Source organism: Esox lucius, chromosome 17, assembly GCF_011004845.1.
Source record: "Esox lucius isolate fEsoLuc1 chromosome 17, fEsoLuc1.pri, whole genome shotgun sequence".
In the NCBI taxonomy this organism is placed as follows: domain Eukaryota; kingdom Metazoa; phylum Chordata; class Actinopteri; order Esociformes; family Esocidae; genus Esox; species Esox lucius.
In genome coordinates this window covers 12187666-12209647 of record NC_047585.1, presented here as the reverse complement: position 1 = coordinate 12209647, position 21982 = coordinate 12187666, and the positions used below count along the sequence as shown (strand labels likewise).

The window sequence follows — 21982 nt, the reverse complement described above, 5'->3', positions numbered from 1 at the left end:
TCTAATCTAATTTTCCCTAACATTGAGGACACCAGAAGCCTAGAAAAAGTTTGTTTGGTGGTTTTTTAATATGCTCCTAAGCGTATCTAGGAAACGGGTGGAGAAAACCCTGCACACGGAGATCTCCACGATGACAGAGCCGTCCCTGCCATGCATCTAGCTATTTGATTAATGTAACCTACGTTTACACTGTGCAGGTTGTCTTTCTATTGCAGTCAGGCCCTCTTTTTGCCTTGAGAACCGTACAATGTGTAAGGAATGTTTTAAAGGGATCATGCTGTCGCAGGTGGCATCACACTGCTGCTAACGATTGTAGATGCTACATTCATGTTTCGAACATTTCATTGAATCTCATCCCAGAGAAGCTCTCGGATTGAGATAAGGGTTGGTGCCACGCCCCGCGGCTGGATGAGATGATTGAGTTTACATTTTTTGTGTAATCCACCATTTTTTTTAACTGGTATGTATGCATGTAAAGCCGATCGTAACGTGTGATAACCGGACCAGTCTTATTCATAAGTCTAGGGGGTCACAGTTTCTGAGGGGGCAATACACCCTTATGCCCATGACTACCATCTACCCACTCGTTGAATAGCGTAGTGGTTAAAGAGACGGGTTATCAACTAAGATTTTGCGTTCGCGCCTCATTGCAGTTAAAACACATTTAGGATTTGTTCAGGATAGACGAAAGCTTTGCTGGCTATAACCTTCAGTAGATCAAAGTATGCATCCCTGCATGCCTTTTGGGGTAATATAGGCTAGATCCCCCCTTTTGGTAGTAAAAGTGTAGGGGTTTTCACGATGTGTAGGGGTTTCTCTCATCTTTCCACTTCACGAAAAAGTCAGTTATCGTGAACTATATTGATATTTGATAGCACGACCAGCGTTGTGCCATGAAATTAAATCGCTTTGGCAGTGTAGTCTTCAGTCTCGCTAGCAATTGCTTAATTCTTATGACTATTCCAATTACAGTCGTAGATACTAGTAAGCATATTACTGGCTAATAAGCTGTTAAAACGGCCAATTGCAAAAGCTATACAGTTCATTAACGTTAGTCAGTTTAACACAGTGCTTAATGGTGTCTAACGAAATACTCAAACTTAGCTTGATGTCAATGCATGACAAAACAACCTGATGTCGAGATGCTAAACCGACACTTACACGCTTTTAGCTAAATGGCGTAGTGGTTGAAGACGCAACCTCTCACGTGGAAAACCCTTGTTCGAATCCAGCGAGGGCAACAACAATAATCACTTTCAATTGCGGGATGGCTGAACCAGGCTTGCCTGATTCCTTTTCCGGTTTCAGGAGCGGCTTATATATCTGGATAGAGATCTTGTTCCAACAGTATTGTGAACCAAAGAAATGTCAGCACTAGAGGGCAGTATACACCAGAAATCCTGAAAGTTCTTAATGCCTTTCATTTCCCCCCCAGTGAAATTGACTGACAGTGTTGGAGTTTTATTCATATAGTAGTTATTTTATTTACATAAAACACCGGTCCTTAGCTACAGGCAATCTGAAAAGTTGGTTTGGTACCCCACCTTCAGGTAAGAAAGTCATGTTTACACAGGCAACCTAATGCACATAGATAGATATCTTTGTTTCAGTATCTTTGTTTCAGTTAATTGTTATTTGGACTTCAGTTTTGTTGTGAAAAAAAATCTGGTGGAAGATACAATTTGATTGGTCAAAATACCATAGGGTCAGAATTGGATGCTTGTGTGATGTAGACTATGTTACCAGGGACTTGGAACACAATAGCTATTACCTATCCACAGGGTAGGATTACACATGATCGTGGCACAGGAAACGTGGGATCGATAATAAGTTTGACGTACTTGCTTCTTATCAGTTTTGTCTTAGTTTACTGATTGATTTGATTTGGTGGAAACTTGTCAGTCAGGGGCCTTAAGATTTTGATGCCTGCATCAAACATATGGTTTATATGTAAGTGAATATATTAAATAAAATAATGCATTGCAATTATGACCTGTGCACTACCTAATGTAGTTTTAGTGCCACACCATTATAACAGGAAAACAACTGAGAAATGTGACATTGCCCTTTAAGAAAATCGAGAAATAGTTAGGAATGACGTCTACTGCGCAGAGAGGCTAGAGGGATATACACATACAGTGGCGGAGTGGAGCGAGTGAGAAACGGTGAGTGTAAAGAGGTTAACTTTATTTTACCTTCATGGTTGTCCGATAGCCACATTTAATAACATGTTTTGGCGAAACAATTTAAGGTAAGTTAGCAGTGAAGTAATGGCACCTAGTGGGTATGCTGTATTTAAGGAATTTACACTCACTAACTAGAAGCTGTGTATGCACTCCCATTTTAGTAAAGGCCAGGCGGAAGGGCAGCTACTAGCTATCTTACGGGTTTCGGAAAACATGTTAGCTAGATGTATTATACTAGATGATAAACTTTCAATGAAAGTTATTTCAAATTAATACTCTACCTAACAATGTGCAGTTCACTTTGTGTTGTTTGCGGAGGCGCTGGAATTCATTTAGTAGAGCTAACAATGTTAGCTAGGTCGTGAAGCGCCAACCAATCACTCGCGTGCTAGTTTGCTAACTATTAGCTTATTTGCTAAACATCTAGCCAACATTATCTGGCATTAGCATTTCGATTTAGACCTACTTAAATGTGATATGACCCAACGTATGAGTTACTTCATTTTGCTTTAACATTATGTTCCATTTGAAGCAGTCAAACTTGGTAGCATTGTATTCGCTAACGTTGACCCGTTTCAACTATTAGTTGGACTAGCTAGATAAATTAGCTCAACCAGCAGCTGTAGCAATATTAGTTAGCTGATGTTAGCTTTTGGTATTGCTTAGGTAGTTAGGTAGTGGCAATGCGCCATATAGCATCTTCACAGTAATAGTTGACATATGGATGTCGGTTGACCTCTGTGATGTATATTAGCAAACTAATACTCTTCCTTTTAAATTGTAACTAAATGAGTTCTCGTCTATGAATGAGCTAATATACTAGTTTGGTAGTGCTTTCTGTAAAACAACTAGCTAATGTTAGTTGAAGGGTGCAGTATGGCTATTACCAGGGATCATAGCACTATAGGATGTGTGTTGGTAGTAAATTTACTTTATTCCAGTGAAGGGCTTTTGTAGATGTGTCGTAAATATGTCTGATCCATGTGTTTTTACGTAATTAGTCGTTTATAGCATTCGTACTTGTCCTTTCAACTAAGCCAGCAAGTTATATTGTCTTTAACATTCTGCAGGTTTTGCTTGCATGTGATACAGTACAATGCTAGGCTTATGCATTGCGTGTAGTGTAGCTAATTGTGAAGGAAATCACACTTTTTATATATATATATATATATATATATATATATATATATATATATATATATATATATATATATATATATAGCAGATATATAGCAGATATATCTTTGGCATGCTGACCAATATGGGTCTCAAACCAGCGATCTGCTTTGCCAAACACAGGCCTGCACTTCAAGACTTACCACTAACGTTGACTCAAAGCCTTGTAGTACCTTTCACACATCACCATGGGCTACATTCACCCCTCATACTTACAGACCCTAGCTTCTGTTCATCTCGGTTATGCCATCTTTGTCCACTTTTTAACTGTCCCATACCGATGATCTTCTGTCACAAAACGCGTATACCTCCTCTCAAGCATGCGTCTTAACTGCTGGGCTAAAGTTTCTGTGGCCTGCATCTCTGAACATTTGGATGACGCCATCAGTTACACTGTTAATCCACATCCCTCCTCTCATAAGTTTTCATGTTTAAGCAGTGCAGTGTATTGTGCCCTTGACAGAAACAGATTGGGGAAAGCTTTTTGAATATTTCTTTACATTTTTGCCCAATTCTGCTTCTCCCTTTTCTTCATTTACATCTTCACGATTTCCATTCCTAAAGAATTTGTATGTGCACATTGTGAGAGATCAATGCTGCTGAGTAATGTGAATCCACTCCAATTTTGAATGGAATAAGCCTACTGATAACGATGGGACGAAAGGAAAGTCCTGCCTTTGCTACGCCACTCTTTGTTTTTTGTAATAAAAGGTCAAACTACCACATTGGCGTAATGGGATGAACAGAAATGATTCTACTCCTTGAGGCCCAGGAAACCAAGTATGTGGTGTCAAATCTTCCATGTCTTTTTCTTAATCAGTGACTGATTGAATCAGCAGTTCATTGCTTTTTTCGCATTGCCTGACTCAAATGTTAGCTAATGGTGGTTAAACCGCCAGTTTTTACAGCTTTGGTTAAATCCTATTATTTTCATGCCCAGATTTCTGAGCGGAGGTTGCCTTTCGTCTCAACACCAACCTTAAACCTCTAGTCCTGCTGTGAGCCCGAAGACAGTCACCACTTCAGAATGTAGCAGAAACAGAAAAGAACATCTGGGCAGACAATTTAGAGAGATGTTTCTGTTTTGATATGGCTGATTTCAATTTAAGCTCATCATGCTTTCCACAGCCTCTCCGTAGGATTCTTCTCTCATCAATGAAGTTGTGTGGATGAAAATTGTAGCACATGATGGTGATCCATTAGTCTCTCCTTTCAAACTTTGTGATTTTTGTCTCTTTCTGTTACTGATGCTGACTGGTATTTTCTGTCATTTCCTCATCTTAGGGGGTTTTCTGGGTGAAGTTTTGAATGAGTGACAACGGAAGTTGTGAAACAACCGTTAGTATCCTTACCTAGCTCCCCCTTATCCTTAACCACAAGTGGTTGACTATAATTATTCTGCTTTATTCACAGAGTACGAGGCCAGCATACGGATCATTTGTAATTGATATGGAGTGTTAAACTAGAACATTACATGATGGCAACTTGAACCCAACTGGTCTGGAGAGATAGCGGAACGTGACAATCAGACATGGTGCTGAGTCAGGCCCACAGCTCTGCTGTCATTGTCACCGGGTTACCAGCCACAGCATTGGAAACTACCCGTCATACCAGCTAGGCTGTGCAAGTCAAAGTTAAATATCTGAGGAAACATCCGCTACTACGGTAGGGCTATTTAGGAGAAGTTCTGTTTTGTCCGTCCGTAATCCCTAACGTATTTAGGTTGTCCAATTCGTGAACTGGTTATGAGGGTAAACGTTAGTGTCGTGCTCTCCTCTCTCTACTTCTACAGCTCCTCTTCCCAGTTTATGCCTTACATGGTGACATGTCTCCGTCCATAGAGTGAGTTATATGGTGATGATGTCATGGTTTCAACGTGTTTGTGGTGTGCGGTACGCTCTCCTTATTTGTTGCCGTTACTATGAGGGAGGAAAGAGCGTATAAGCTATTTTGTTTGAGGGGAGAGAGGTGGAGGGTACAGTTAAAGATGTCCTTAAATGGCCTCGTGCGCGTGCCTGGCCCGGGTGTGCGCTATTGCGTGCAGTAGGTCTTCCCAGTCGAGCTTTAGGAAAATGACTGGCCTTGATCATATCTATGAACTGACCGACAATCTATATTTCAAGTTAAGCCAATTCTTAATTTATTTAAGAGCTAAATCTTTATTGAGACCTTGTACCAGGGAATAACATCATGTCAGTTTTAAAATGAAAATAATGCATTTTGGGTGTTTGTGGTATATTGCCTTAAGTATGATTCATCAGAAGCAATATTTAGATATTTTTATTGTTTATGCCAAGGTACACCGGTACAGAAATGGTAGCATTGTTGACAATTCTGCCATGTACATGGGCAATCGGTATTGGCCAGAAATGTTCTTATCGCTGTATCCCTACGAAACAGGCCTGCAACGAACAACAATTCTTATAATCGATTAATCTGTCAATTTTATTTTTATTAATTGGTTTTAAGGAAAGTTTGTAATTAAATGTTTTATTTATAATAAATAGTTTATAATTCTTGCACAATGTTTTCATTATAACAATCCTTTAGTTTGAAAGATAACATTTTAAACTGTATTTGTGAATTTTAAAGGAATCAATGTATAATAGTAGCCTATGCTAAAATACAGATTTTTAGTGAGGAGGAATATGAAGGTAACATTTTGATGAGAATCATGTTATTGACATCTTTAAAAATTGCTGACGTACAGCCGGAAGCCAGACACCATCCCTATAATTCAATACATTGTGATTGAGGTTGCATTTTGCTTGAAGTTTGTGACACTCATGGCATGATCCATTAATCAGTCACATGGAGAACTAACTCCCATACAGCTCCATGCGCACAACTGGCTCACCGGTTAAACCGTTTAGTGTTGCTATGGCGAACCATACATTCTGCGCTCAACAATGCAGGCGTTCGAGAGGAACTTGTTCACTTCAACATACAATGCATAGCATGATGCCAAACTAATTCGGAGCTTTCTGAAAAGCAGATGTTGTTTTTGTCGCTAGGCCTACATCGCGCCCTCAACTGATTGGTACATTGGTGAATTTGGTGTATGAAGATTAAGTGTGAATGAAACGAAAAATAAAGAACATGAGACAACATAGGCATAATCAAGATAAATAATATTGATTCTTGCAACCAGCATTTGGGACCTTGGGCCAACATGTTCGTTTCTTACTTTGCTCAGCCCTAACTATGAACCGTTTCAGTTGTTAATCTTGATGCATGTTGTTTAACTGGATACAATTAGATTTTTCACTTATAGCTTTATATGCTTTTCTAGGTATTTTAAATTGTGAAGAACTGTTAAAGGTTGGTCCGATTTACTATGCATTACTTTCAGATAATGTGTGACTAGCCTGAGAGATGCTCCTGTACAGGTGCATTATCTGACGGCGCGTCTCTGAAGATATTTTCACTTACCATCCTCAGCCGTTTTCACATGACTCATACTAACTGAAGTTTCATTATCAGGTACAGGTTCTTTTCAGAAATGTATAGATGTGTGGGTGTGATGAAGATTAGTCTCTCCATAAATGATTATGTCCCATGAGTCTGTTGGCTGTAACAAATAGCTGAATGTCTACAAGCTGCTTACAGCGTTTTGGAACCTTGTCAGTGAAAAGAGCTGGGCTCATCCCCAATAGACGATACTGCGGTTTTATCTTGCCTTGACTATAGACAGCTGATTTTGCCAGCTAACCTCTTCAGAACGATGTGACAAATATGTATGTGAAAGAATTTCAATGTCTGTATTTGATTTAAAAAAAAAAAAAAAAAAAGGTTCCTTGCTTGCTTGATGGGCAGATAGTAGTGTCATAGGAGCCGGCAGCTGAGCAAGCCCAAGCATCTCCGTTCACACCCACAGCTGGTCCGTGTTAGCTGGAGGCCGAGGGTCAGCTGCGCCTCCTCTTCTGCTTCCCCTCTCTAGAGTGCACCTAATGGGTGTTCCCATTGTTATCCTGCGTCCTACCATAGGAATGGCCAGGACTTTCACTTTAATATATTTAGCTGTCTCTTCTTCCTGTCTGTGCAGACTGTTGGGCTGTCCCGTGTAGAGATCCCGCCATGCGTGAATACAAGCTAGTGGTGCTAGGCTCGGGAGGCGTGGGCAAGTCCGCTCTGGTGAGTATTGTGCTTATTGTTTTTACTTGTACACCGGCCCCTCTGTTGCTACTACTCCAGGCTGTCTCTGTGTTAGTGCTTTGTCGTGCTGTCTGTTTTATATACAAACTAGCCCAGGTTAGGGTTTTTGAAATCCAGACATAGAGGTCCAAAGCCCAAGGTTTCAGTGTTCCTTTCTCTACAACCTGGTTATGTCAAAAGTTAGCCTATGACCACATAGCTGGATTCGCACAGTCTGGGTTAGAGAAAGGTATAGCCTGCAGAGAGGGTTCCTTGTCTCGGGGCCACCGGCTTCTTTTGGTGGCTCGTTTGAGGTCGGGCGTTATCTCCTACACGCTGGTTCGACCGACATCCAGGTAAAACCAGCAGAACGCTTTTCCGAGGACACATTCCCCCTTCACTTCTCAGGACTACATTGGGGAGTTGCTTTGTTGAGACGTGATCCTAACTTCATTGTTGTCTACCACTGGTGAAACTGGATAAACTGTTTCCCTGTGCTGGTGATGGTTTGTGATATGTTCCTCTGAATTCTTGTGACTTTCCATCTCTCTCACAGACAGTGCAGTTTGTACAGGGAATCTTTGTGGAAAAATACGACCCAACAATAGAAGACTCCTATAGAAAGGTAGGTGTCCCATTATATGTTCTGATTGCCCCACAGACCAGATGCATTGTGGGTTATGCACTCAGTCTTTCCCTCTCTCTCGCAAGGTTACTACAGTAAACTTCCTGCAATTGCAAATTCCGGCATTTCGCCAAAGAGATTGAGGAACCTTTTAACGTTGGGACTAAATTAAATGAGAATCATAGTGTTAAGATGGTCGGTTTCAACGTGTGTAGTGTGCATGTAGCCCGTTTTCGTTCGAAAGCCAGGACCTGCACGCTGCCTCTGTGTCTCTAATATCGTATTTTCTTTCCTGTCCCTCTGTAGCAAGTGGAGGTAGATGGACAGCAGTGCATGCTGGAAATCCTTGACACAGCCGGCACAGTAAGTTACCGTGGCTGAGCTCCGCCACCCTGTAACCGGCCCATCCACAGACAGGTCTCAGACAGTAGATGTGGCTGTGATGGTCTGGCAGTGGCCTTATGAAAGGACCTGCTGGCACTGTCGTTGGGGTGTTCTAAACCATGAAGTCCACAATGTGTCTTCTGTCCCACAGGAGCAGTTCACCGCCATGCGAGATCTGTACATGAAGAACGGTCAGGGCTTTGCCCTCGTATATTCCATCACTGCCCAGTCCACGTTCAATGACCTTCAGGACCTGAGGGAACAGATCTTGCGAGTAAAGGACACAGAAGATGTGAGTAGCCCCTCAAACAGTCATACTTTTTTCCCTACCCATTTATATCATAAAACGCAAATAACAAATTAGCTTGTGGTGTAATTTTTCAAAATAATGGCAGTATTCTTGTGACCTGTGTTTAAGTGAAAATATTGAACTTGAGACATGTTTTTGAGCTTACTTTCTGTGCCAGTGAGAATTTCCCACTCTGTGGTGCCGTAAATGGTGTTTGAAATGTGGAAATGCTCTTTTTGGGAATCATTTTGTACCTTCTCTCAAAATTGTTGAAATAAATTAACAAAGTCAAGGAAGTAAATCTCCTTTCACCAATGCATTTCAGTTCCAACATTTATTAAAACCAGCCTTTGAAAAAGAGCAATTTGGTCACAAACGACCCATACTAACACTCGCTAAAAATCTCACTTCTTGGTGGGGTAGGGCTGTCAAAATTCCTGGTTGCGCATGCGCATTTTGTCAATGACGCGCATTACGTCAATATCAGGACAAATTAATACAAAGAGACATAAATAGACTACCTATACAAGTAGTTAAGTTTAAACATATTTGACAACGTATTACCAACACAAAAACAAGTAAATCAAATGATGACCAAGACCGCAGACCTCACTCTCGCTCGCTCAAGCACTTTCTCTCTCTCGCCCTCACGCTCTCTGCGCAATAACGGTTTAAAATGAACAACAATAAACACATTTTGAATGCTGATCAAGAGTTTTGTGCAAGCAATGTAAGGTTGCGACTATTGTCCCAAATATAGCAGGCTTCATTGAGTGATTGAAACAAATATTTACATTAATTGAAGTTTCACAGTTGTAGAGTATCCAGTAGAAGTAGACGAATATCTTTCAAACTAACCTTTGTTGAGCTGAAATGAAGACAGATTCAGCAACTGCATGGCCTATTTCTCGCTTAAAATGTTTTCAGAAACACGTTTCAGTGAACTATTTTTGTAAAATACGAGATCATATTCTCAACGAGCCGCCATGACACTGTTGAAATTCTCGAGTAGCCAGACCCACATCACGCGTTCATCCAATCAGCTGCTGGTCAGGGGCGTGGAGCATCAACCATGGATGTATGACATCGCGACACCACACTTCAGTTGTGTCAGACATATGGATCTGTACAGTCAGGCGCGTTGGCGCGCCCAACACGCAAAGCAGACAGCCAGACAACCTCTGCTACCGTGAATGTTTTTTTCCACTTTTTTTTTTTTTAATTCGAATATTAATTTTCACCTTCGAAATTCGTTTTTTAAAAACTATTTGAATATATATTCGAATTTAGAATATTCGTTGACCGCACTATTGGGGGGTGGGAAATTCTTACACAGGGAAGGAATGATTTAACGCTCTTTTCCGGTAGGCCACCGTGCCCAATTTTTTGTCACTGTGTGGTTGTAGGGATAGCTAGTCTCTCAAATGTCCAACACTTTTGAATGTGCAGCAGCAAACTCATCCATAATATTCGGTAATGTTAGCTGATGCTAGCTACATAATATTGGGGGCAGCTTTGACTACTTTTTTAAGAGTTACAGTGCTTATGGTGGTAAAAAACAACTAGTGATGTTAGAGCAGAGCCAACCGATACTGTTGCTCCTTTGTAGTAGATGTTAGTGGTTTCTAAGCAACTAGTTGGGCGGGACGACCTGTGCACACTGCACATTAAACCGAGGTTGCCTGGCCCAAATGTCTGTAAAGTGATTCCTGACAATTAGAGTTTACCTCGGGCTGCATTCTCTCACTCCAGCGCAAATACCAGATAGTTTTGCCTTGGCAGCTTAGCCTCAGTAGCGCCACACATCATTGTAAAGCGGTACAAGAAACACTGGGGATGGGGCACTTGGGGAATCATGGGCAGAGTCGCAGACTGGTACTTCGGTTGAGGTTATGGATGCTAATGGAGACACCCACAATTATTGTGTTTGAACAAGCTGTCAGTTTTCCACACAGGAACATTTGGTGCTTCGTGAGTGTGCAAGAAAGTGTGAAAATGTAATTGCTTCTGTCAGGTTACTTTTATTAAATATATTTGGTTTCGGTTGAAGCTCATAACATATACAATTTCAAATATACAAATACTGAGAAACTGTTAACTCTGCTAAGCAGGGGAGTCATAGAATATGGTCCCTTCCAGGATGAGCCACAGGGAGGCTTGTCTCCTATACGCTTTTCTGGCATATGTCCATAATACATAGTCTGTTAAGAAATGCCTGGTCTGGGTGTAGACCAGTCTTTCCTAAGAAACTGCTTTATAGTTGAACATGACTTAAGACAATATTTAGTTGAAATAGAAGGGATCTTTCCCTACCATAAATAATCATTTCAAAAAGTATGTAGCACATTCATCTATGTAATTTATGATTGTCATTGAAACATTATTAACATTCTATGCTGGGGCATAATTTGGATGTCTGAAAAGGGGGAAGCCAGTTTAAATTTGCCACGTTCTTAAAGGTCGCCACATTACTGAAGGACCATCTCTGAAAATAGTAGTTGATAAATAGCAACTCTGTTCCGTCTCTACGTTTTCATAACTTGCTTGACATTTGTCGCAATCCTATTGGAGTCAATACATTCACAGCTCTGTAGCTAGGACCCCGCGACAACAGACGAGTATATGTGAGTTGTCAGAACATCCGATGACATTAACCCATGATCATGAACTAGTCTTTGTCTGACACCAACTGAGCAAAATGTTTCAAAAGTGAGAGTAATGTCTTCCAGTTATTCATATTTTTACCACTGCTCTACATTTTAACCACGGTCTAATTTCTTGGCATTTGGTGCTTCTGTTTTGGTGTGGGAGGACTCAGTCCCCCTGGCCTCAACAGGATAGTTTCAGCACGGCCATGCCCTTTTTTGGTCTGGAGAACCCTTTTCTCTCTCTCTCTCCATCTCTCTTGCCCACTCTGTACAGGGATACAGGATTGTTTTGGGTGTTGGTACATGGTGATGTCTCTGTATACAGGTGAATGTGATGTGGTGGTTGTGGTGTGTTAATCCACTGAAATACGCTGCAGTGGAATTTGGTGTGGTAATGTTTTTGTGCAACGTGGTTGTGTTTAGATTGTACCGTCATTGGGCCTTAAATTCTGAGAAATGAGTCGGTGGGCCGGGCTTGTGACACAGTGGGGAAAAAACTACAACCATAAATAATACAAACTGCCGCTCTCTCTGTGAGCGGCAAGGAGGGCATGTAGGTAGAGCAGCCAGAACTCCCTGCAATATCACTGGTGTTGAAGGTGCTGTTATTCAGTCACAGAAATGATGCTCTCTTTCACGTGACGCTTAAACGCGGCAAGAAACGAAATGATCCCAGGGGCACTGCCCTCGAAAAGGAACGGTTATTATCTTATTGTATTCGCATTTATTGACCTACAATTTAAGCTATAATTGTGTATTTTAGGAACATGTTTTGTTCAACAATCACTGAACTCCCTCTATTTTATTCAGACACATTTTGGTACGCATGCCATTCAGCAGCATGGTGCTATCTGGTGACACAAAAAATAGGCACGTAAGGTCACTGTAGAATGACCCCGCCATTCTCATGATTGTCACACGGCAAGTCAAATGGTATGTTGGTCTGCGCTTCTTAAAGAAACTCCTAAATACAACGCTATTCACCTTATTAAACACTTTATAACCTGTTCAATATTTGAGCTTTTTTAAGATACTTAGTATTGTATTAAAGTGTACATAAATGTGTAAAGTTACACAGTGCATGAAAGTATCAGTTTATTTAGCGCTCCATCCATTCCCCTGTGGCGCCCCCTCCTCCATCCTTCCATACGGGGCTGTGCTGTGTGTCTGTAGTCTCCTGGACGCTGTTATGATTGGCTGTTATCAGCCTCCCTCTTTGTTTCCCTTGTGGTCTGTGTGGTCTGGCCCGAGGCGGGTGATTCCGACAGGGATGATCTCCACTGAAAGCCCCCAGTCATCATAAATGGCCTGGATGGGGCCAGGGTGCCTGACTTAAAGCACTTGGAATTAAATGGCCATTATGTTGTTGAGGTTATGGATGGATTGTATGATGAGGATCACTGGTTGTTGACAAGAAATCCGATGTGATCCATCTCCTCAATGTCTCCTCTTCAAATACTCCCCAATGCCTGTGCTGATTGTGCTTATTACAGGACTGGTCCCACTGATGATTTAAGCTTTTCAGATGCACAACCAACAGAAATGCTCTCCATGTTTGTTTGACGTTATCAGGTTGAATGGGGGCACAGTGCTTCTGAGCTGCTCCCATTCCAAGTCCTTGATGAGAATGTCACACACCATTTACAGAAGTTCAGTGTTGGAGAATGGGAAGGCTCACGGAGAGCTTGATTGTCTAGCCAGCCTTGATTAGAGACTCTTCATGTCCCAATGGAATACGGCCTAGAAAACAGAAAGGCCCAAATCAGGGCTCTGATTTGGGATGTGACCAACTATAACAAGCCAACAAGTGTGCTTGCTAAATTCTTTTTGGGCTAACAAAGTGGCCCATGTTGGTTTTCATGAGGTGATGGAAGTCACAGTTTACATTTCCTTCAGTCACAATATTAACTTATGTCCTAGGTCTTGTGACTTCTGCTTGTCCAAGCCCTGCTCTGTTCAGCCTGAGTATGAGGCTAATGCCTGTCTTGTGATTTCTCCATGTGTCCGTCTGGGTGTGGATCTTGGATGCAGGCTTGACTTTTCTCCCTCTCCGGCTTAGTGCTGCTGACTGGGAACATTCTACAGCTGCATTCCTACCTCTCTGGTGTTAGCTAGCCTGGAAACGCATACTTCAGGTTCCACTCTGTATTAACCGCCCTTATGCGCCGGCTCAGTCTAAGGGTTTGTTTGGGTTTGACACTGCGCGGAGTAAACTCCATGGTGCTTTTCAAAACACCCGTGTTTCCTGTTCTCTGCCCTGAAGTGCGGAAAGACGTGTACACTCCCCAGAGTGTTGGCTGACCTTAGATACTGTTTCTGTCTCAGTTTTACTTTACTCATCTAAACGGTTCTGATTAAGATCTGCAGTGGAGAATCTGTTCTTAGATCTGTGTGTGTATAGCAATTTCTACACAGAGCTGCTCTTTATGGACATCATGAGGTGTCAGGAAGTGGGTTGGAAGCTGGAACCAGCATCCTGTATTCTCTGGCTGGCAAGGGAATCTCACCTTGATGTCATCCATTGATCCAAACCATGGCCTGACTACCTTAATTTGCTGAAGAAATGCAAATGCAGAGAAATGGACAGGAAGTGGATTCCTATCCTGCATGGGCGTGGCTGACATTATTTTGCCCAACTCACGACAGCTCGAATGACGAGAGAGACTAACACACTTAGCTATTTATGTGGGAACATAAATAATAATTAAATAACCCTAACCTCAACCTGACCTTAACCAGTAACTGCCATTTATGCCTAAACATAACCTGGTCCTAAATCTAAGCGGCAATGTCTAACCCTGCTCCAACTAACTTTTGCCTTAAATCTAGCACATAAAGTTGGCTTTTCATAATGGGGACAGGAAACTATGTAAAACAAGAACACTTCTATTTTCCATAATGTGCACATGCAACAAGCTTTCTTGTGTGGCTGGCAACGTTCCTGTCTACTGTTTAAACAGACCTTTCTGGTACTACTTCTGCAGTCATTGTCTAAACAATTTAATGCTCTGATCACCCTCTCCATCATGCCTGCTGGAAAGGAGGTAACCAACAGTGATTTCCTTAAAGGGGAGATTCTGAGCTTTCCAGTAATGCTAGAGATATTGCATTGTGTGTATTTTTCCGCAAATGGCCCGAGTCTTTCCAATCAGGGGGAAAAAGGCTACCACTGCAACATAGATGAGTGGCAAAATGGTGCTTCTGATGTGAACAGATGAAGAAAATGCCCTAAATAAAAGCGAAGTTTATCAAAGACAATGTTTCTGTTTGAGGTTCAAATGAAGTGTCCTTGCTGCGCATCAGTTCAAAGAGGGCTGAGTAATTGAAGCGCCTGCCTGGGGTGTCAGTGTTTTGGTCTGGCAGAGCAGGGTCTGCTTAAACAACATGCCCAACTGAAAGATGTTAATAGCCAGTCAAGATTACATTGAACATTTTGCAAAGGCTTGCTTGTTTGTGATTGAGCAAACTGTGAAGTAGCTTCATCAAAAAGTAGATCTGAAACTATGAAAAGTAGCTTTATGTCTGTGAATAGCCATTCATCTCAATGGCATTCCCATACATTTTAAAATAAATATTATTGAATGTATAGTCGTTTTTCCGTTTTCAAACTATCTGCAATGGTATGCTTCTTTCCAACATTGTGATATCTTTTTTTCCATTGACTTTAATTGGATTCCTGAGAATTGGGTTGCTGCAATTGTGCTGTTTCATTGGCTGTAGAACTCTGTTCTGGAAATGCAACTTTTGAAACAAATGACCTAATTGGACAACTTGGACAACATGTTTGAAAAGCATCTAGCATATTTTGTCTACTTCTAATTTATACCAATGTAAATGTGCATGCGGTTGCATAATTAGTGTTAACCAACCCTAATCATTGTCACTTCAATCATTTAAAGCTAGCATCCAAACTAAATTCTTATAGATTTAGGCCTTGCCAACTTACATTTGTTTTTTTCTTTGAGCAAAAACGAGGCATCAAAGTAAAAAAAAAAAAAGAAAAAGTTTTGCTATCAAATATTTTGTAGCTGAGCACTATCCATTTTATTAGCCCAAAATATGATTATTTTTAGTACTAAACAATGTAATTTTGCTATCAACCACCCTCCATTTTGACTAGAGTTCCCCCTTTTGCTTGCCGTGCTGCTTTTTTTGATTGAAGCACTAGTCCTTTGTTTGTGCTTTTGACCACACTGCCGTGTGCAGGCTTTAGTGGGAGGTGTCTGATGCTTCTCCATTGGTCTGCCATTTTTGAGTGTCAGTTGGGTTCCAACCAGTCTTTCCAGGTCTGCCTTATTCTTTCAACCCAAAGGAAGTGGGCACCTACCGACAAACTTGTACCTACGAGCATCTTAGCTTTCTTCCATCCAATTTCTACATAGCTAATAGTTAAGCTCCTATGATTCAGTTCTTTACATTCTACTATATTGCGCGTGTGTGTGCGTATGTGCGTGTGTGAATAATGACAACACTGAGTGCAAGTGTTTGTTTTTGTTTGCCTATGTATCATTAGCTAATGGAAGCAGTCATTTTCTTCTGCAGAAAAGGCTAAAAGTTACACTGTCATGAAATATGATTGTACATCGACTAAGAAACGAAACAGGCACAGCCTGCTTAGCTTGAGAATAATAATTGCATGATTTACATTATGTATGTAATATAGTAGAATATTGTGAACCGAAACTGAATTTTTGGAGCTAGCTGCTAGCTATGTTGAAGTTGGATGACTGAACGCCCAGTGCTGCTTACCGGAGTCCTTCATAGGCGTCCGCTATAACTTCCTTTGTGTCAGAAGGAAAGGCTGAACAGTGTTTGATTTATGAACATTGGTTGTAGCTGAACGCAAAAATGGCTGACCAATGACGAAAAATCAAAAACACCTCCCACTGAACCCACACACAGTTGTAGGGTCAAAAGTGCAAACAAAGAACTAGTGTTTCAATTAAAAACAGAAGCGCTGCAAGCAAAGGGGCCAGTCAGCTCAAAATAAAGGGTGTTGAATAGGAAAATGATATTGGAGTTTTGTTTTCCAATACATTTTCTGTTCTTGATTTTATTTATTTTTCTGTTACAATATATTTGATTTTAAAAACTAGTTTTTGCTTTCAGAACAATTAGTTCAAAATAAAAAAGTTTTGTTCTTGACAGAGGCAATGTACCTCCATTCCAAACCAACTCAGTTTCTGATGGTAAATTGTTTAACTGTTTTACAAAAAAAATGAATCATGGCATCTTATTGTCATTTGTTTTTGTCTAAATGTTGTGTAATCTATTTCTTTGTAGGGATTGTTGACAAAATGAAAACTAACCCCCCCCCCCCCCCCCCCCCGACCGACCGAACACGCGTGCACACTCCCGTACTATTATAACTGTAATGGCAAATTTAACTTAGCCCTAACCTTAACTTCTTATCCCTTCATCTCAAAGTGAACTTGATTTTTACAGTGTGCCCCATTGTAAGTCACTTCTCTTTGCTTGGAGTAAAATGCTTTAGTGACATCTCCATGGTGTTGTTCATGTTATTGTTTCCCTCTGTCCCAGGTGCCCATGATCCTGGTGGGGAATAAGTGTGATCTGGAGGATGAGCGGGTTGTGGGGAAAGAGCAGGGTCAGAACCTGGCCAGGCAGTGGAACCACTGTGCCTTTTTAGAGTCATCTGCAAAGTCAAAGATCAATGTCCTCGATGTGAGTACCAACACTTAAAATAGTACACCAAAGGATCCCATTTACACCGATATCTATCTATCTATCGATCTATCTATGGCTTAATAATGGTTGTGTTTGCAGATCTTCTACGACTTGGTCAGACAGATCAATAGAAAAACACCTGTGGAAAAGAAGCAGAAAAAGAAATCAACCTGTGTCCTGCTTTAAAAGTCCCCCCACCCCCGCAGCAGCTCTGAGCCAGGTGAGGAAAGCACTGTCAAGTTATTTCTGATTACCTCACTGAAAATCTGACCTTGCAAGGAGCGCTGCTCACTACTTTAATCCGTATATACCCCCACTATTCTGACTATTAGTTTGATTAGTATTTCGTTCATGCTGGATTAGGGATTCAGTGGCCACTGCAAATACTTCTGGTGGATATTTCTCAGTAACGCCATAAAAAAAAAAGAAGGTATGTTCTAAAATTAGTGATGGAGGCTTTGCTTGTATTGAGAAGCATTGCAAAGCTCTGTGTCCTTGTTTTATAAGATGGAGTGTATTGACAGCATGCTGAAACGACAATCACAGGTGAGAAACAACTACCTGCCTAGTTACTTGGAAGGGGCCTATGCTGGACATGAGCCGCCGCAGAAGTGAAGGGAGAAAAATCTATATTTTCGGGTTGTGCACGGGTGAGAAGGTCCCTTACTCCGGCTGCGAAAACTCAGCCGGGCTGTCCCGTTCTTACAGGAACCGTAAGGAATCACACAGTTTAACGTGGGAGCATTTCAAAATAGGAACTTGATAACAAAAGTTGCTTAGTTCCTGGGTGCTATCAATACTTGTTTATGTTGAAAAGAAAATGTTTTAGTTTTTGTTTGCACCACATGCTAACACATATCCAAACTAGATAAAATGTATTTGTTAAACTAATCGAACCGAATAGCAATTCATTGATTAGCTTAATCAAACCTGTAGCAGAGCTTATGTTTTTAAATTTCTACCAGGGGTGTTGGGGGTGCTTCAGCCACACACCCCTACAGTGCTTGACCGAATCAAGCATTAAGGGCCCCTGAATGGCAGCGCCTTGCAGTTAGCAGTGTCTTTGCAAGACCAAAGTCTGAATATTGGCTGGCTGTGGCGGTGCTGTTGGCTTGCGCTGTCCAGGGTTGGGACTTACTAATTAAATCAAGCAAGTAATAAGACGTGTGAGTGTGTTCCTTTTGGCGTGTAAGGATTGCGATATTGACTGTATTTGTTAGAAGACTGCATAAGAACCAGAACGGCTGCGCTTTGAAAGACGCTCATCTCAACATCGACTGTCCTGAGTCCGCATGAAGTGTAATAACTCAATATTGGGGAGAAAAATGTAGCGTTTAAGCCGGTCAAAACTCCAACGCAGCCAGGTTGCTTCCCACTATCAAGAGGTGAGGAGCTGGGGGTGAAGTGGAGGGGATTTCCGTGGTGAGTCGGTTCTGGCATTATTCAAGACCGCTTCCCGGAACAAAACGACTCCATCTGCCGGCAGCTCGGTGTCACGGTCCACCCGCATGTAACTGTTGCTCATTGTTCCTGTGGTCGTGGGCCAGCTGGTCAACATGCATATAACTGAGCCTGCTACAGTAGCACTAGACTGTGTTTAATCTGCTGGCTGGTAGAGTCCCACAGTGTGGGGCCCCAGGCAGTGTCTGTCCCCTCTGTCCACGCCAAGGCCACCGGCCTGGCACTAACGGGATTACACTGACCCACTGTTCAGACTCGTCCAGACTGGCTGTGGGGGGGGTCCGGCTATGTGGCCCTGGGATGCTGTGCAAACAACCCCCTGCACTTCTGGTGGAATATGGGTGGACAGTTTGTATTCTACTGACCCCTTCTACATTATCTAGTGTTTTTGGACCTGAATGGTTAGGGCAGTTGATTCCTGCCCGATCGGATCTTAAACCTTGGACTCTGTGCCTAATGTGGTGGTAGAGATCCGACAGATTTGACTGGTCAGCGTAGGTCAGGTCGTAGTTCAGACTGGTCCAATGATGTCTGATCCCTACAGTTTAATAGGGTTTCCAAGGCCTTCAGTACCTCTAACAGAACGCATGTTAATGAAGGCCCTGGGAAACTGCACCCGATAGGACTGGTTAGCTGAGTCTCATGCCCTCAATGAGATCAGTGTGTTTGTCTGGGTCTACTACTGAGCTGTTTCATGGCCCAGCTTCTTTTCCCAGCTTGCCTTCCTCCACAATGAACGGAGAGCGGAAAGATGCTCTCCACCAACTGGCCAGCAGAGGGCAACAGTGGCTCGTTGATTTGCTATGTTTCAAGAGGACGTTTCCATTAATGAAACAACAGTTTTATACATTTCATTAATCTTTGCTCTCCCCTCTCTCTGCCTGTAGAATGCTGTAATGAAGAACTGTTGCCCAGATTGGACCGTGCCAGCATTCCTACAGCCCCGACCCTCCCATCGGCCATAAACGGTGATGACAAAACAGCTGACCCTTGATTCGCTAGTGTCAAGATATCAAGGCAGGACACGATGAGAGAGACTTGTGTCAATCTCACCAAGACTCTTCTCTGATCCCACATCAGTGAACCTTGAAGGACAGTCTTCATTCCCCACATCCTGAACCACCTTGAACTCTCTGAACGTCTCGTAAAAATACAAACGTGTCCGCGGTCTGGCTGACCGAGAAGGAGGGGGAAATCAAAAGAAAAACAACCATCAGTATTTTACATCTTTGAAATATAGTGTGTTCGAGGACATGGAGGTTGACTTTAGTTGTATGATTATAAATGTCTTCAGAAAGCATGACCGCATCAGTTATTAAGTCTAGATGTTTTCAAGTGTGAAGTCAAGTGGAAGTAAGATTTGTTTATAGCCATACATCTATTTCTCCATACCAGTCATGTCAACAATGGTGGTAGATAAAGGTCCATTGTGTATTTTTTTGTTCCCCCTACGTCCATGGACTTTGTCTTCTGCAAATAGCTCTCTGATGTGACTTAATTTTATACTCAGTCACTGGGATTTCATAGTTCCCCTAATATATTTGAATGCCATTTTTTTTGTGCATAACCAATGCTTCAGAAAAAAGGGTCTTTTATAGAAATATGGGGGAAGATACCGATTGATTTCTATGTCTCTTGAAGCTGAAATATATTATACTAAACCAACTCTGATAAGGCTTCTTGTGTTTTTCTGTCAAATGATGTTCCAGCGTTTATGGATTATTAAATTTTAGTACATTTTCATTATTTTGGTGATTTGTATTTTGTGGATTTAACTTCAGATTTACTGACTATCAGAATCATAAACGACCAACTTTAACAGGAGTTGTATCCAAGGGTTACAGACTGGAATATCCTCCCCCCCCAAGGTTCAGGGACACCGTGGTGGTTTTAATACCAACATATTTTGCATATGTAGATTAATTTTACTGAGTTGCTATCCTGATTGCTGGCTTAAAGGGGCAATGTCTATCAGTTCGCAATGACTTGTAATCTTATTTGCAGTAGTGTCCATTGAACCCTAAACCGCCCTGGACTAGCTAGTACTATGCCAGTGTCTTTCAGTAAGGGAAGTCGAGGAGGAAACAAGTGATGGTGTTTGTTACAGGCAAGATTCTGCACAGGGCCCCTTGAAACCTGTAGAAATGCGATTGCTGCTTTCAATGACTGGCCACTAGGGGGTACTGTCTGAGCTTAAAAGGCCGAATTTAACTGGAATATACTGTATCTCTGATCATCGGTTTTTGTCTGACTTTCCCTATCCTTGACTGTTGCCCAGAACACGGATTCACTGAGATGTTCTGGAGGTGTAGACTATAGTGTAATATCATGTATAATGCATTCGTATGTTGGACTACAATCATTTGAATCACACACAGGAAGTTTCAGTGCAAGTCAATGCCATATAACAGATACTACTCTTGCATGTTTTTTTTTGTGGGGGGACATGAAACTGCATGACGCTTCACAATTTAATCCTTTGCTGATATTGAGAGATTAATAGAAAAAATAACTGTTTACTTGGATTTTGGATCCCTTTTCAAAATTGCTGTATCATCTAAGCGTCTTAGTTTGCCTAGTTCACTCCCTGACTCCCTGGCTGGGAGGCATGCCTGCCAGGTTCTGCGCTGATGTGGATGCCGTATGAATTACAGTGCTCTTGTCTTGGACTCTTATCAGCCAAACGGCTGCTTTGATCACAGCTAATCCCTTTAGTCCTGAGACGAGCATTAATACCCAACACTCCTCCACATGTGCCGCTGCTCTGACTGGCTAGTTGTCATCTTAAACACCTTCCCATTCCCAGCTGTCGCTATAGGCCTTATTCTCAAGTGTGGAGGGCTCTGGAAAAACTGTAGGCGGGCTTAAAAGTTAAATCTTGGTTTTCTGTGCCCCAAAACATCCCTGTCTTACGTATTCACAGAGAAACATGGCTTTAAGTGTCTGCGTGAATATATTATTGTGGAGAATCTAAAGTGAGTCAATAACTGACTCCCTGACGCGGTTTCTGTAAAAAGCTGAGGGACGTTGTTAAAGATATTTAACTGATTTGAAAATCATAAAGCTTGAAACTTTTGAGTCTTTGTTTACTTTTACTTTGTTCACAAAAAGTTAAGTGGGACAATATTTTGGATTTGGTGCCAAAGTTGAATTAAAGTCAAGACATTTGTAAGTTATATTCTTAGAAATATAAATGTATAGGTCCTAAAATAATGTAGCCATGCTATATCCCAATTGTAGTGTTTTGGCTACAGGTTATGTATGCTCTAGAGCAGTGGTTCCCGATCCAACAGGGTGCATCAATCAATCAATCAATCAAAATGTATTTATAAAGCGCTTTTTACAACAGCAGTTGTCACAAAGTGCTTTACAGAGACACCCGGCCTTAAAC

At 41.6% G+C, this 21982-nt stretch overlaps 1 protein-coding gene across 3 annotated transcripts; it reads left to right on the top strand.

Moving 5' to 3' along the window:
- Window positions 1-2129: 2129 nt before the first annotated feature.
- Window positions 2130-20333, top strand: rap1a (RAP1A, member of RAS oncogene family). 3 transcript variants are annotated; one of them, NM_001311007.1, is given in 8 exon segments: window positions 2130-2165; window positions 7408-7496; window positions 8053-8121; window positions 8428-8484; window positions 8657-8797; window positions 16984-17127; window positions 17230-17350; window positions 19479-20333. In NM_001311007.1, coding segments are annotated over 6 exon segments (555 nt in total). In that variant the 5' UTR covers window positions 2130-2165; window positions 7408-7439; the 3' UTR covers window positions 17317-17350; window positions 19479-20333.
- Window positions 20334-21982: the final 1649 nt, after the last annotated feature.